This window comes from Danio rerio, chromosome 15, assembly GCF_052040795.2.
Source record: "Danio rerio strain M-AB ecotype USA chromosome 15, GRCz13ab, whole genome shotgun sequence".
Classification (NCBI taxonomy): domain Eukaryota; kingdom Metazoa; phylum Chordata; class Actinopteri; order Cypriniformes; family Danionidae; genus Danio; species Danio rerio.
The window spans coordinates 46,590,323-46,605,000 of NC_141035.1; the positions used below are offsets into that span (position 1 = coordinate 46,590,323).

The 14,678-nt window shown below is 33.6% G+C and overlaps 2 protein-coding genes across 9 annotated transcripts in view; one reads left to right on the plus strand and one right to left on the minus strand.

The window, feature by feature from the left end:
* Positions 1–14,678, minus strand: part of LOC147840710 (uncharacterized) — a 48,027-nt gene that overhangs the window by 26,354 nt on the left and 6,995 nt on the right. The gene's annotated exons all lie outside the window — the stretch shown is intronic.
* Positions 7,735–14,678, plus strand: part of tyr (tyrosinase) — a 21,442-nt gene continuing 14,498 nt past the window's right edge. For 5 of the 8 annotated variants that reach the window (XR_015508338.1, XR_015508339.1, XR_015508337.1 and 2 more), the window contains exon 1: positions 7,735–8,704. Coding sequence is in view for 2 of the 8 variants with exons in the window: in XM_087282406.1 (XP_087138532.1) it covers positions 7,880–8,704 (825 nt within the window). In the remaining 6 variants the exon portion in view is untranslated. 8 annotated transcript variants of the gene reach the window in all.

Here is a 14,678-nt window from a genome sequence, read left to right on the forward strand (position 1 = left end):
AGGACACCGGCCCTCCAGAACCGAGTTTGGACACCCCTGGCTTAAAACATATGCTGAAATAGTTGGCAATTCATTCCACTGTGGAGACCCCTGATGAATAAAGGAACTAAGCCAAAGGAAAATTAATAAATGAATCACAAAAGTGTGTGTGTTTTCATGTTAGTAGTTGCTGTTGTTCATATCTTTGTATATTTCCTCCTGAAAAGCGGTGTGTGTGTGTGTTGTGAAAAGCTGAACGCTGTGTTTGTGGATGAGCTGTGTGTATGTGTGTGTGTGTGTGTGAACGCAGACAGAAGTACGAGTAAATCCTGTGACGTTCATTCCTGCGCTGGATTATCTGGACCTCGTGGCTACGATGCTAACATGTGATGTGCTTATGATCTGAAAAAAAGCTAAGAGCAGTGTATGTGCAGCTCCACTGAACGCCACATGATCAAACATATGACACACACACACACACGGAGAGAGATAAAACATTGGAAAATACCACGCGTGATCACATCATAAACCACATTGTGAGAAGACTGCCTTTATATTCGATTGTTAAACTATTACAACTTAAAATAATGACAATAATTAATTTATTTTACTATATTATTTTAAGGTAAGCGGAGGCAAACAATTGATATGGACTGAATTTAAACTAATTATAACAAATTTAATTTAGTAATGTTCAATGTAATTTGTTTGTTTAAATTCAGCCCATATCAATTGTTTGCAACCACTTACCTTAAAATAATATAGTAAAATAAATTAATTATTCTATTTAAAGTACTGTAAAAAATGCATTGGAATTATACTGTATGTCGATTAAAGATGTTTTGCATTCACATCAAATTAATTGAGTGATTTTTAATGCAAGACTGTTAGATATGAAACATTTTGGGGGCATAAATTAGTTTAAGCAGATAATTATTTATATATATTAGTTCATTAAATTTTCCTTCAGCTTAGTCCCTTATTTTTTAGGGGTCATTTATCATTTTAAGAGAGTTCAAAGTATTTTAATAGTGCATGAAGACATTTAATAAAGTTTTATTTTATTAATATGATGAAGATGATTAGTAGATTTCTGTAACTGATTAGTTAGACCTTCCCCAGAAAGCCATAGATCACTGTTTACTTTCCTTTAATATTTGCTCCATTGTGTTTATTTATGACTGTATTTTGTTTATGTATTTACTAAATTACATAAAAATATATTTAAATTTCACTCCCCTATAAAATCATCCCAATCAATCTAAAGTGTTTGCAAAAAGAGTCATCTGGTGAATTTATTTAGCATTATTATGTTTTATATATATATCGCATTATATATCACAGAGAAATAATATTTAGCAATGTCAAATTTTTTTTATATCATGCAGCCCCAATATTTGTAATAATTTTTTTTGTCCTACTTAATTATTGTAGTTTAAAGAATTTCTTTATTTTTCTTCATATTTCGAGTATTTTTAATTATTTTTTAATAATTTTTTTTGTTAAAGTTGTGGTCATTTCTTAGGATTTGTTTATCTTTTTTTTTTTAGACTTTTGTCTATACAGTTTATTTATTCCTTTAGTTTTAAAAATATTTGTTATCATTTTTTATTAAGTTTGTAATTTATCTATTGTAGTTTAAGAATTTATTTTATCAATATTTTAATTATTTATTTTTGTTACTTTTTATTAATATTTTAATTGTTTTGTTATTTTTTATTAATATTTTTATTATTTATTTTTGCTATTTATTATTATTATTTTGATTATTTATTTGATGTTATTTTAATTATAATTTTTATTATTTATTTTTTGTTATTTTTATAAATATTTAGATTTTTGCTACTTTACTAATATTTTTATTATTTATTATAGTTATTTTTATTAATATTTTTTATTAAAAAAAATTAAAATATTTTTATTGATATTTTGATTATTTTATGTTATTTTTATTATTGTTTTTATTATTTTTTATATTTTTATTAATATTTTTAATTTTTATTTTTGTTATTTTTGATAACATTAATTAATTATATATTTTTTTGTTATTTTATTAATATTTTGATTTATTATTTACATTTGTTTGTTAAAGTGTTGGTCATTTTGTTCGTTCTTTTTATTGTCTATACAGATTTTATTTGTTTCTTTAGTTTTACATGAATACATTTTCATTTCTATTAAGCTAAATTTAACTATTTTAAGAAAAAATTTAGATATTTTCATTAATATTATGAAAAATTTGATTAATATTTTATTTTATTTTTTGTTGTTTTTTATTAATATTTGTATTATTTTTTGGTATTTTGTATTAATATTTTGATTAATTATATATTTTTGTCTATACAGATAAATATTCCTTTAGTTTTAATAATATCTGTTATTACTTTTACTTAGTTTGTAATTTAATTATTGTGGTTTAATAAATTTAGTTATTTTTATTAATATTTTAATTGTTATTTTTGTTATTTTTATTCATATTTTTATTGTTTAATTTTTTTGTTAAAGGTTTGATCTTTTTGTAGGATTTGTTTGTCCTTTTTATTAAATTTTTGTCTATACAGTTTATATTTATTTATTTGTTCCTAGTTTTAATCAAATTTGTTAATATTGTGTTTATTTTCAGTTTAAAAATTTATTATTTTAGTTAAAAAATAGTTATTTTTTATTAATCTTTTGAATATTTTGTTACTGTTTAATTAATATTTAGATTTTTTTAATTAATATTTTTTATTATTTACTTTTTTTATCATTTAAGTTTTGGTCATTTTGTAGGATTTGTTTGTCCTTTTTATTCGATTTTTGTCTGTTCAGTTTTATTTATGTATTCCTTTAGTTTTAATATTATTTGTTAATATTGGATTTATTTTCACTTCATAATTTAACTATTTTAGTTTAAAAAGTTTGTTATTTTTATTAATGTTTTATTTATTTAGTTATTTTTTATAATAATAATAATTTTATTTAATATTTTATTTAATAATTATAGTTCATGTTTTAAGATTTTTAAAAATTTTATAAGACTTGTTTGTCCTTTTTATTCAATTTTCGTCTGTACATTTTGTGTCTATACTAGTATTTATTCATTTATTTGTTCCTTTAGTTGTTAATTTTATTAAACCTTAATATTATTTTATTTTACTATTTTAGGTTTTTATTAATATTTTTATTATTTTCTTGGTTATTTTTAATTAATTAATATTTAATATGAATATTTAATATTTATTAATTATATATTATAATATTTTTTATATTATAATTTTTTTATTGTTATTTTTTGTTATTTTTCATTCAGATTTTTGTTGTTGTTGTTTTTTCCTTATATTTTATTCTTTATTTTTTCTTTTATTTTGTTAAATTTTTTTGGTCATTTTGTAGGATTTGTTTGTCCTTTTTATTTGACTTTTGTCTGTTCAGTTTTTATTTCATTATAAACTCCCTTAGTTTTATAGTTTTTTTTATGTGTTTATTATCAGTTTGCCATTTAAACATATTTAGTTTAAGAATGTTATTATTTTTGTGAATGAACCACCAACTATTCCAGCATTCATTTTACGTAGCTGATGCCTTTCCAGCCTCAACACTCGTTCACACACACACTCATACACTACGACCAATTTAGCTCACCCAATTCACCTATAGCGCATGTGTTTGGACTGTGGGGGAAACCAAAACACCCGAAGGAAACCCACGGGAACACCAGGAGAATGTGCACCCAGAAATGCCAACTGACCCAGCCGGGACTCGAACCAGTGACCTTCTTGCTGTGAGGTGACATTGTTAACCACTGCGCCACTGTGTTGCCCCAGTAATTTTGTTGTTTTTGTGATTTTTTTGTTGTTGTTGTTGTGTCTAGAGCCGAGTAAATACACAGAAACTGAATTATGTCTGTTGGCTTTGCTGATTTGTGCTGCTTATTGGGTTAAAATGAGATGTGCTTTCATGAAAGGAAACTGTAAATGAAGAAAACTCACTCACACACACACACACACACCAGCATTCCTGAGGGTCCCGAGACTGAACACAAGCACAGATCACACACTGATCCCTAGCATGTGATACCAGTGTGTGTGTGTGTGTGTGCGCGTATAGAGTGAGAGTTTGTGTGTGTGTATGATTGACAGTCTAGGAGCGAGTGTGTGTATATGTGAGAGAAACAGAGAGTAAGTGTTTGTGTGTTTATTAAGTGTGTGTGTTTAAGTGTGTATGTGTTTGGGTGTTTATAAAAGTGTGTGTGTGTGTGTGCGTGTGTGTGCATGCAAAATAGATTGAGAGAGTTTGTGTGCGTGTGTGTATGATAAAGAGAGTGAGTGAATGTACGTGTGAGAGAGATTGTGTGTTTTATAAGTGTGTGTGTGCGCGTGTGTGTGTGTTCATAAAAGTGTGTGTGTGCATTAAGTGTGTGAATATGTGCGTGTGTATGATAGAGATAGTGTGTGTGTTTATAAGTGTCTGTGATTAAGAGGGAGACTGTATGTGTTCATTAGGTGTGTGTGTGTGTGTGTGTGTGTGTGTGTGTGTGTGTGTGTTTATTAAATATGTGTGCATGTGTATGTTTATCAGAGTGTGTGTATTTATAAAACTCTGTGTGTGTGTGTGTGTGTGTGTGTGTTTGTGTAATAAGTGTGTGTATTTATAAGAGTGTGTGTGCATGTGTGTATTTATTAAGTGTGTGTGCATGTGATAAGTATGTGTGTGTGTGTGCGTATATAAGAGTGTGTGTGATTGAGAGGGAGAGTGTGTGTGTTTTTTAGGTGTGTGTGTGCATGTGTTTATCAAAGTGTGTGTGTTTATAAAAGTGTGTGTGTAATAAGCGTGTGTATTTATACGAGTGTGTGTGCATGTGTGCATTCATTAAGTGTGTGATTGACGGAGAGTGTGTGTGTGTGTTTATTTATTGTCTGTGCATGTGTGGGCATTTATAAAAGTGTGTGTGTGTCTGTTTATAAGAGTATGTGTGCATTTATTAAGTGTGTGTGCATGTGATAAGTGTGTGTGTGTGCATGTTCATAAGAGTGTGTGTGATTGAGAGGGAGAGTGTGTGTATATTTAGTGTGTTTATTAAATGTGTGTGCATGTGTATGTCTTTATAAATGTGTGTGTGTGTGTGTTAAAGTGTGTGTCTATGTATTTATGAAATGTGCGTCTGTGTTTATAAAAGTGTGAGTGTATGAGATAAGTATCTGTGTGTCTATAAGAGTGCGTGTGTTGGAGAGGGAGAGTGTGTGGGTTTATTAAGCGTGTTTGTGAGTTTATTAAAAGTGTGTGCGCAAGTGTGTGTGCGTTTATTAAGTGTGTGTTTATTAAATGTGTGTGCGTGTGTTTGTTTATAAAAGTGAATATGCGTGTTTAAGAGTGTCATCGTGTTTATAAAAGTGTGTGTGTGTGTTTATAAAAGTGAATATGTGTGTTTAAGAGTGTCATCGTGTTTATAAAAGTGTGTGTGTGTGTGTGTGTGTGTTTATAAAAGTGAATATGCGTGTTTAAGTGTCATCGTGCTTATAAAAGTGTGTGTGTGTGTGTTTTTAAAAATGAATGTGTTTAAGAGTGTCATCGTGCTTATAAAAGTGTGTGTGTGTTTTTAGAAGTTAATATGTGTGTTTAAGAGTGTCATCGTGCTTATAAAAGTGTGTGTGTGTGTGTGTGTGTGTGTGTGTGTTTATAAAAGTGAATATGCGTGTTTAAGTGTCATCGTGCTTATAAAAGTGTGTGTGTGTGTGTTTTTAAAAATGAATGTGTTTAAGAGTGTCATCGTGCTTATAAAAGTGTGTGTGTGTTTTTAGAAGTTAATATGTGTGTTTAAGAGTGTCATCGTGCTTATAAAAGTGTGTGTGTGTGTGTGTGTGTGTGTGTGTGTTTATAAAAGTGAATATGCGTGTTTAAGTGTCATCGTGCTTATAAAAGTGTGTGTGTGTGTGTTTTTAAAAATGAATGCGTTTAAGAGTGTCATCGTGTTTATAAAAGTTTGTGTGTGTGTTTATAAAAGTGAATATGTGTGTTTAAGAGTGTCATCGTGTTTATAAAAGTGTGTGTGTGTGTTTATAAAAGTGAATATGTGTGTTTAAGAGTGTCATCGTGTTTATAAAAGTGTGTGTGTGTGTTTATAAAAGTGAATATGCGTGTTTAAGTGTCATCGTGCTTATAAAAGTGTGTGTGTGTGTTTTTAAAAATGAATGTGTTTAAGAGTGTCATCGTGTTTATAAAAGTTTGTGTGTGTGTTTATAAAAGTGAATATGTGTGTTTAAGAGTGTCATCGTGTTTATAAAAGTGTGTGTGTGTGTGTTTTTAAAAATGAATGCGTTTAAGAGTGTCATCGTGTTTATAAAAGTTTGTGTGTGTGTTTATAAAAGTGAATATGTGTGTTTAAGAGTGTCATCGTGTTTATAAAAGTGTGTGTGTGTGTTTATAAAAGTGAATATGTGTGTTTAAGAGTGTCATCGTGTTTATAAAAGTGTGTGTGTGTGTTTATAAAAGTGAATATGCGTGTTTAAGTGTCATCGTGCTTATAAAAGTGTGTGTGTGTGTTTTTAAAAATGAATGTGTTTAAGAGTGTCATCGTGCTTATAAAAGTGTGTGTGTGTGTGTTTTTAAAAATGAATGTGTTTAAGAGTGTCATCGTGTTTATAAAAGTGTGTGTGTGTTTTTAGAAGTTAATATGTGTGTTTAAGAGTGTCATCGTGCTTATAAAAGTGTGTGTGTGTGTGTGTGTGTGTGTGTGTGTTTATAAAAGTGAATATGCGTGTTTAAGTGTCATCGTGCTTATAAAAGTGTGTGTGTGTGTGTTTTTAAAAATGAATGCGTTTAAGAGTGTCATCGTGTTTATAAAAGTTTGTGTGTGTGTTTATAAAAGTGAATATGTGTGTTTAAGAGTGTCATCGTGTTTATAAAAGTGTGTGTGTGTGTTTTTAGAAGTGGATGTGTGTTTAAGAGTGTCATCGTGTTTATAAAAGTGTGTGTGTGTGTTTTTAGAAGTGGATGTGTGTTTAAGAGTGTCATCGTGTTTATAAAAGTGTGTGTGTGTGTTTTTAGAAGTGGATGTGTGTTTAAGAGTGTCGTGTTTATAAAAGTGTGTGTGTGTGTTTTTAAAAGTGAATATGTGTGTTTAAAAGTGTCATTGTGTTTATAAAAGTGTGTGTGTGTGTTTATAAAAGTGTGTGTGTGTGTTTATAAAAGTGAATATGTGTGTTTAAAAGTGTCATCGTGTTTATAAAAGTGTGTGTGTGTGTTTTTAAAAGTGAATATGTGTGTTTAAGAGTGTCTATGTGTTTATAAGTGTAAGTGTGTGTTTATTTATAAGAATGTGTCTGGGTGTTTATTGTGTGTGTGTGTGTGTGTGTGTATGTGAGAAAGAGAGAGAGATAGAGCATGTGTGTGTGTTTAATAAATGTATGTGCATGAGTGTGTTTATAAAAGTGAGTATGTGTGTTTATAAGTGTGTGTTAATAAAAGTGTGAGTGTGTGATAAGTGTGCATTTCTAAGTGTGTGTGCACGTGTTTATTATTTGTGTGTGCATTTACTGTGTTTATTAAATTCATGTGCAAGTGTACGTGTTTAAAAGTGATTATGTGTGTTTAAGTGTGTCTATGTGTTAATAAAAGTGTTTGTGTTTAGAAATTTTTGTTTGTGTGTGTGTGTGTGTGTGTGTGTGTGTGTGTGTGTGTGTGTGCGAGAGAGAAAGAGAAAGAGAGAGAGAGCATGTGAATGGGGGGTGTGTCTTTGTGTGTGATTGAGAGAGTGTGTGCGTAAAGGGGGCTCTCCAGCAGTGTGTAAAGCATCTCCAGCAGAGTGTAAAGCCTCTCCGGTGTGTGTAAAGCCTCTCCGGTGTGTGTAAAGCCTCTCCGGTGTGTGTGAAGCGTCTCCGGTGTGTGTGAAGCCTCTCACTCTCCTCGACTCTTCATCATCATGTCTCTCCATCTCCTCCTCTTCTTCTTCCTCCAGCTCTTCAGCTCGTCTCTCCAGCAGTTCCCCCGAGTCTGCACCTCCCCAGAAGTCCTCCAGTCCAAACGCTGCTGTCCAGTCTGGCCCGGCGACGGCTCCGTGTGCGGCGTCCAGTCAGGTCGAGGGTTCTGTCAGGACGTCCTGGTGTCCGACCTTCCCAACGGGCCGCAGTATCCTCACTCAGGAGTGGACGATCGAGAGCGATGGCCTTTAGTGTTTTACAACCAAACCTGCCAGTGCGCCGGAAACTACATGGGGTTTGATTGCGGCGAATGCAAGTTCGGCTTCTTCGGTGCCAACTGCGCAGAGAGACGCGAGTCTGTGCGCAGAAATATATTCCAGCTGTCCACTACCGAGAGGCAGAGGTTCATCTCGTACCTAAATCTGGCCAAAACCACCATAAGCCCCGATTATATGATCGTAACAGGAACGTACGCGCAGATGAACAACGGCTCCACGCCAATGTTCGCCAACATCAGTGTGTACGATTTATTCGTGTGGATGCATTATTACGTGTCCCGGGACGCTCTGCTCGGTGGGCCTGGGAATGTGTGGGCTGATATTGATTTTGCGCATGAGTCGGCGGCGTTTCTGCCTTGGCATCGGGTGTATCTGCTGTTTTGGGAGCATGAGATCCGGAAGCTGACGGGAGACTTTAACTTCACCATCCCGTACTGGGACTGGCGGGACGCGCAGGACTGTCAGGTGTGCACGGATGAGCTGATGGGGGCGCGCAGCAGCCTCAACCGCAGCCTGATCAGCCCCTCCTCTGTGTTCTCATCCTGGAAGGTAAAGCAGACTTTTATTTGACTTTTTTTAAAACAAGAATGTTAGTTCTAGGGGCGGTATGGTGGCTCAGTGGTTATCCCTATCGCTTCACAGCAAGAAGGTCACTGGTTCAAGTCCAAGTTAAATTGGTTTGAGTTGAATTGGCTGTAGTGTATGAGTGTTTGTATGAGTGTGTGTGTGTGTGTGTGTGTGTGTGTGTGTGTGTGTGTGTGTGTGTGTGTGTGTGTGTGTGTGTGTGTGTGTATGTGGGAGTGTAGAGGGTATTTCCCAGTACTGGGTTGCAGCTGGAAGGGTCTCCGCTGTGTAAAACATGCCGGAACAGTTGGCGGTTCATTCCGCTGTGGAAAATGAATAAAGAAATGTTGGTTTTAGAACTGGGCAGCACGGTGGCACAGTGAGTAGCACAATAGCACAAGAAGGTCGCTGGTTCGAGCCAGTTGGCATTTCTGTGTGGAGTTTGCATGTTCTCCCTGTCCAAAAGCATGTGGGATAGGTGAATTAGGTAAGCTGAATTGGTCGTAGTGTATGTGTTTGAATGAGTGTCCCAGTGATGGGTTGCAGCTGGAAGGGTATCTGCTGTGTAAAACATGCCGGAACAGTTGGCGGTTCATTCCACTGTGGACAATGAATAAAGGAATGTTAGTTCTAGAACTGGGCAGCACGGTGGCGCAGTGGATAGCACAACTGCAAAAGAAGGTCACTGGTTCGAGCCTAGGCTTGGTCAGTTGGCATTTCTGTGTGGAGTTTGCATGTTCTCCCGTTTCAAAAGCATGTGGGATAGGTGAATTAGGTAAGCTGAATTGGTCGTAGTGTATGTGTGTGAATGAGTGTCCCAGTGATGGGTTGCAGCTGGAAGGGTATCTGCTTTGTAAAACATGCCGGAACAGTTAGCGGTTCATTCCGCTGTGGAAGATGAATAAAGGAATGTTAGTACTAGAAGTGGGCAGCACGGTGGCGCAGTGGGTAGCACAACTGCACAAGAAGGTCACTGGTTCGAGCCTATGGGTCAGTTGGCATTTCTGTGTGGAGTTTGCATGTTCTCCCCATTCAAAAACATGTGGTATAGGTGAATTGGGTAAGCTGAATTGGCCGTAGTGTATGTGTGTGAATGAGTGTCCCAGTGATGGGTTGCAGATGGAAGGACATCCGCTGCCTAAAACATATGCTGGACAAGTTGGCGGTTCATTCTGCTGTGATGACCCCTGATAAATAAGGGACTAATCGAAAGGAAAATGAATAAATGAATGTTTGTTCTAAAACAAGAAATAAGGCTATGTTTCAAGGGTTAGTTCACTTTAAAGTGTGTTGAAGAAAGATTACCTAAAAATGAACATTTACTTACTATTTATTCCCCCTCAAGTGGTTATAAACCTTTATGAGTTTCGTTCTTCTGCTGAACACAAAAGAAAATGTTTTTAAAAATGTTAGAAACCTGTAACCATTGACTTCAAAAAAAAAAAAAAACTACAAAAAATGATAAAAACCACTAAATTACTGAAACTAAAAATAAGTCAGTTACAAACAGATTTAAATTATTGTTAAAACTAAATGAATTAATAATGAAATAAAACTGTATAGATAAAAACCTGATAAAAATGACAAAAAGTTTGGCTGATTATTTGATTATTATTCAAAATATGAATAAACTGTAATAACATTTAAGAACTAAATAAACAAAAACATCTGCTAAACATGACCAGAAACAACAAAAAAATGTTTAAAAAAAATATGTACACTATAGTTCAAAATTTTGGGGTCAGTATTTTTTTTTTTTTTTATTTTTATTTTAAAGAAAATTATTCTGTTCATTAAGGCAGCATTTATTAAATGTAAAAAAGTAGTTATTTGTAAGTATTTATAAGTTCTTATGTATTAAATATTTATTTATTACATATTGTTTGTAGATTAAAATTAAATGATTACTCCAGTCATTATTGCTTTTATTACTATTATCATTGATAATAATAATAATGGGATACGCAGTGGCGCAGTAGGTAGTAATATTGCCTGACATCAAGAAAGTCGCTGGTTTGATTCTCGGCTAAGCTGGCGTTTTTGTGTGGAGTTTGCATGTTTTCTCTGCATTCGCGTGGGTTTCCTCCGGGTGCTCCGGTTTCCCCCACAGTCCAAAGACATGCGGTACAGGTGAATTGGGTGGGCTAAATTGTCCGTAGTGTATGAGTGTTTGTGAATGTGTGTGTGGATGTTTCCCAGAGATGGGTTGCGATTGAAAGGGCATCCGCTGCGTAAAAATGTGCTGGATAAGTTGGAGGTTCATTCCGCTGTGGCGACCCCGGATAAGGGACTAAGCCGACAAGAAAATGAATGAATGAATGAATAAATGAATAATAATAATAATAATAATAATAATAATAATAAATATTAGTGATATGTGACTCTGAAGACTGAAAATTCATCTTTAAAATCACTAAAAAAAATTATTAAATTAAATGATAAACTACTTTTGAACAGTTATTTTATAGAGCAATAACATTTCCCAATTTGACAATTTTTACTGTACATTTGATCAAATAAATGCTGTTTTGGTAAACAGGAGAATCTTTTTTTAAATAAGTATATGACTGATAAATCTACGTTGGGTGTACTCTACAATCACGAAATACAGTTTCACCACGAACACGACAACCTGATGATGAGTACGAATCAAAAAGCGACGCTCCACTGTCAAAATTACGTCACCGCTGTCACAGGCATTAATAAACAAGCGAGAGCCATCGATAACAACGGTGCAGGGCACTCGAGCTCAGGAAAACAAAGATTTTTGTTATTCCCTCTTTGAGAAATGTCCGCCATGAGCTGTAATAAAGGTGGAGACTTAATGGGGTTAATTTTCCCTGTGTTTCTTGGACATTTTACAGAATCTGAGCTGAGGATAGTGAGCATAATGCGAGTTAACGTTACAGGCAGCGAGCGCAGAATTTCTATGGGAATCACTTAAAGGTGTTTAACTATAGCATAACAATATAGCAACCTCTCTTAAAGCCAGATCCACCATTGATCTATTATGTAATGACGATATCAGCAAAAGGCAAGTTAAATATTTGAGGGTTTGTGCTTACCGGAGGTGTGTAATGTTAAACATTCATCTTATGAATCTAAATAAATAAATATTAATATGTAAAATATATATATTCCATATAAACTCCCAGACTTTTTTGGTCACATCCATAACACACGTTTATTTCCCTCATTTAAAATGTAAAAAAAAAAAGTTTACAGATGAATATTTTTCTGATATCATAACTCTGTAGTTAGTTGTTTTGCAAAACATAAACCGATGTTTCAATATAATGTTAACATATATACTTTCAATGTGAATTTATGTTTTGAGTTAACTGCAAATGTCACATCAATAATGCTGGAATTGCTCTTAATCTTTATTATGTACAACCATTTTCCTCTCTCATTGTTTTAGTGCAGCTCTATAAGAATAAAGCACATGGTCATTCCCCAGTGTGTCTGACTTAACAAAAGCAGCTGATTAGCGTATTTCTCAGCCATGTGATTGGGATTTGGTCAAATACCTCAGCTATAATGTCAGTTCGGTTCATTAAGCTGTGCTTCAGCGTCTCGCATTCCTCTGAGAGTCTGAAGGGTCGTCGTGTGACGCTGACTTTATAAAAGCGTGATTGTGTGACGTAGCCTCAAGCGCAGCGCTAGCCCGCTGACGCCTGACTAGCATTGAAGTTTTGGATGTAGTGGAGTCACGAGTGCGTCTGAACTCTAAAACCCGTATTAACTTTAGGAGATAATGAAGATCAACTGAGATGGAAAGCATATACTTATACTATACTTACAATCACAGTTTTTATTAATGCCTTAATATTGGTGAACTACATTCATTAAAGGGATAGTTCATCTAAAGCTGAAAATTCTGTCATTATTCATTAGTGTTCGTTTGTCACAAATCTGTTTGATTTAAAGAAACCTGTAACCAATAACATTCATAGTAGGAAAAACAAATATATAACCTGACAAAAGTCTTGATGCCTATCCAAGTATAGGAAAAACAGAACTTGACTTCTAGTTGATCATTTGGTCTCAGAAGTGGCTTATATGAAAGGTAAAGGCCTCTCGATTACACTTATTTTACCCAAATAAAATATAACCATGCCTTGATTTTTATTAATTTAATTAGGAAAGTCCATACATCTCTGCAATGACTCAAATCACTGATTAATAAAGTCATCTGGAATGGGAAAGAAAGTGTTCTTGCAGGACTCCCAGAGCTTCTTTGGATTCATCTTCAATGCCTCCTCCTCCATCTTACCCTAGACATGCTCAATAATGTTCATGTCTGGTGACTGAGCTGGCCAGTCCTGGAGCACCTTGACCTTCTTTGCTTTCAGGAGCTTTAATGTGGAGGCTGAAGTATGAGAAGGAGCGCTATCCTGCTGGAGAATTTGCCCTCTGCTGTGGTTTGTAATGTAATGGGCAGCACAAATGTCTTGATACCTCAGGCTGTTGATGTTGCCATCCACTCTGCAGATCTCTCGCACGCCCCCATACTGAATGTAACCCCAAACCATGATTTTTCCTTCAACAAACTTGACTGATTTCTATGAGAATCTTGGGTCCATGCAGATTCCAGTAGGTCATCTGCAGTATTTCTGATTGGGATGCAGTTCAACAGATGATAGATCAGAAAAATCCACCTTCTGCCACTTTTTCTAACGATCAACTAGAAGTCATGTTATTATTATATGTTGCTCTTACAACTGGGATCGACATCAAAACTTTTGTCAGGTAGTGTATAATGGAAGTCAATAGTTACAGGTTTCTAACATTCTTCAAAATATCTTCTTTTGTGTTCGACAGAGGAAAGAAACCATTAAATGTTAGGATTTTATTGAGGGAGAGTAGAAAGTGATTACATTTTGGAGTGAACTATCCCTTTAACATGAATATTTCTGAGGCAAACATTATAATAAAAATAGTTTTAGATTTAATTACAAAAATTTTCATTAAAATTGCACAACTTGTTTATAATGTTAAAGCCAAAATTATTAGAAACGTAGTACTTTATCAAGTGCAATTTAGCAGAGGAAGATTTTTTCCTCTACAGTTTTAATAACTCATCTCTAATAACTTATTTCTTTTATCTTCACCATGATGACAGTCAATAATATTTGACTAGATATTTTTCAAGATACTAGTATTCAGCTTAAAGTGACATTTAAAGGCTTAACTTGGCAAGTTATTAAACAATAGTAGTTTAAATAACTACTGTTTGTGTATTTATTATTATTTTAAGAGGAATAATTTTTATCACAGCTTTATAAATGTTTCATTTAAGTTAAAATTTTTTTACATTTACTTTTTTACAGTTTGTTTACATGTTATATTTGTTTTATAGGTTTTGTTAGCTATAACCAATCCTGATTTTATTAACAAAATTCTTGTTTTTGGTGGTATTCATTCTTCTTAGGCTTAGTGTCTATTTCAGAGGTCGCCACAGCGGAATGAACCGCCAACTATACCAGCATATGTTTTACGCTGCGGATTCTCTTCCAGCTGCAACACAGTACTGGGAAACACTCTTAAACACTCATTCACACACACACACACACACACACACACACACACACACACACACACACGCACACACACGCACACACACACACACACACACACACACACACACACACACACACACACACACACACTTTTGGCAATTTAGTTTATCCAATTTACCTGTAGTGCATGTGTTTGGACTGTGGGAAAAACCAGAGCACCCGGAGGAAAGCAACGCCAACAAGGGGAGAACATACAAACTCTACAGCCTATATTATATTATATTATATTATATTATATTATATTATATTATATTATATTATATTATATTATATTATATTATATTATATTATATTATTATATTATATTATTTACTATATTATATTTTTATTATATTATATTATCTTTTTTATTATATTATATAATATTTTTATTATAT